This window comes from Austrofundulus limnaeus, unplaced genomic scaffold (genome assembly GCF_001266775.1).
Source record: "Austrofundulus limnaeus strain Quisiro unplaced genomic scaffold, Austrofundulus_limnaeus-1.0 Scaffold13, whole genome shotgun sequence".
Classification (NCBI taxonomy): domain Eukaryota; kingdom Metazoa; phylum Chordata; class Actinopteri; order Cyprinodontiformes; family Rivulidae; genus Austrofundulus; species Austrofundulus limnaeus.
Window position 1 is genome coordinate 3,951,948 of NW_013952415.1, and position 2,151 is coordinate 3,954,098.

The 2,151-nt window shown below is 38.3% G+C and overlaps 1 protein-coding gene across 2 annotated transcripts in view; it reads right to left on the reverse strand.

Moving 5' to 3' along the window:
• The window catches only part of cntfr (ciliary neurotrophic factor receptor), a 224,313-nt gene that overhangs the window by 189,957 nt on the left and 32,205 nt on the right, over positions 1–2,151 (reverse strand). For both annotated transcript variants that reach the window (XM_014002511.1, XM_014002512.1), the window contains one exon: positions 1,969–2,012. In XM_014002511.1, coding sequence (XP_013857965.1) covers positions 1,969–1,971 — 3 coding nt within the window. In that variant the 5' untranslated portion in view covers positions 1,972–2,012. The remainder of the gene's footprint in view (positions 1–1,968; positions 2,013–2,151) is intronic.

Genomic DNA, 2,151 nt, shown 5'->3' on the forward strand with positions numbered 1-2,151 from the left:
TATATATATAAAAGAAATTAAAATGATTACTATCAAAACTTCTTGATTAAATCAGTTACATTGACATGTACAAAAGAAAAGAAAAAATAAAGCAAACTAAAATGTCAAATTCTGCTCACCATACACTGAATTACTTTAAAAATGGATGAATAAATATGTGGGCCTTCCTTAATACATCCTCCAAAAATCCAATAAAATTTTGCTTCAGGCAAAATAAAATAGGAAAAGCAAAAGACCTTCATATCTGATGAAAAAAAAWGAAAAAAACAGAAAGACTGAAGTTTGACTTTTTAAATCGCCAATTCCATTAAAACCTTTAGCTGTAAGAGAMCAGCAGACCTTTCTCAGTCTCATAAGGCGACTTTTTTTATTTATTAATGTACACACAGTAAATATATATATATTTTTTATAAATGATTTCTAATGTTTTCTGTTTTTGCAATGTGCCTTTTTGTTTGTTATGAATGTGCACTTTGACATGCGCCGAGACGCGAGGCAAACGTCCCCAAAGGAAGCGAATGAATTCTCAACGTTGAACTCAATTATGACAGTGGTGGAAAGCGAATGGCACCGTAATTGCATCGCATTACACCTGTTCTTTAGCAGTAGCCTAAAGCTTTTGCAGCCTTGCATTTTTAATCCTTTCAACTCGCACAAGGGAAATCTGACATGGGAAAGCAAATGAGCGAACCCCGACCCCCACCCCACCCCACCCCACCCCACTCCCATCATCAGCTGAAGTCAAGCTGCCTAAAAGCGAGGCCCTTAACCCCCAGCATCTCTTCGGTTGCAGTCAAGTGAAAAACAATTTGCATTTGATAATTTTTTATGCAAATACCACCTGTCATTTCTGTATAAATCTATCAAAAATTACTGCAGGCACTTCTTTGTAATTTAAAGTAAGTGTTAATAAATGTTAGCTTCAGGTGAGTGAATAAAAYCATGTACGGTTCAAAGTAGTGTGGCAGGAATGGACTCTCCTGTATGTAACCTTATAGTTCTGAGCCGCCTGAATGCATCGCAGTGGCCTGCATGGAATGTAGATAGCCGTCTACGTGTGTGTCCGTGCCGTATGCACATTTTGTGGGTGTGTGCGTGCCAATGAGTGCCTGGGTGACGGTGTGTAATGTCTGCATTCCTACTTTTTTTTTTTTCCTATCTGACCGTCGACATGTGTGTCGCTGGCATTTCTGGACAGAGGAACTCTATACTCCTCCACAGAGTTCTTTCAACGCCCACTACTTTTCTCACACACACACACACACACACACACACACACACACACACACACACACACACACACACACACACACACACACACACACACAAACATACATACATCACACATCCTTCTGCTGACGTGCACATGTCACCACAGCAACCAGAAACAGCCAAAGACCTGGTATTGACAGAAGAGCAGAGACCACCATACTGGAAGGCCAGAGGTCGTAGATGTGGTGGTTACTGGGAGCATGAAATCATAGTTTCTTTTTTAATTGATAATCTTATTTATGAAATTAAAGGCAGAATGTAAATAAAGTATTTTAGGAATCCGAAAACACAAAGCGTCTGCTATTTTCTTATTATCTTCAGTCTTTCTTTTCCTCACATGTGCCAAACAGATTYGCAGTATGTCTGTGCTTCTTCACACACGTGGCTCATGCTGTTGACTTGAACGTGAGTGATTGCCGCCAAAACCATACTCTTCAAAGTGGTGCGTGGAAAGGTTCATGTTATAAGACAAATTTATAAAATCACACTGCACCTCCGCTGATTTGCTCAGCCAAAAAAAAAAAAAAAAAAGAAAAAAAAAGACGAGGGAGAAGGAACTGTGCTTGTTTACAACTTAAAAATAATATGTTTCAGGGACAGAAATTCTTGAGGAAAAGTAAACAGCAGTGAAAGAAAAGAGAGAAGAAGTATCCCCGCATCGTCTAAAACAAAGTTAAAGACAAGAACTGAACTTACCATAAAGTGGGGGATGAAATGTAAACGCCGTCCTCCTCTTCACCCTGTCAAATACAACATAGGTTTTAATGCACTCATAAAAATGCACTGGAATAAATCAAAATTTAATCATATGTTATAGGTAATAGTTTAGCATTTTTTAATGTACTTATAGGTGTGAAGAAACATCTCTCTGATATTTAC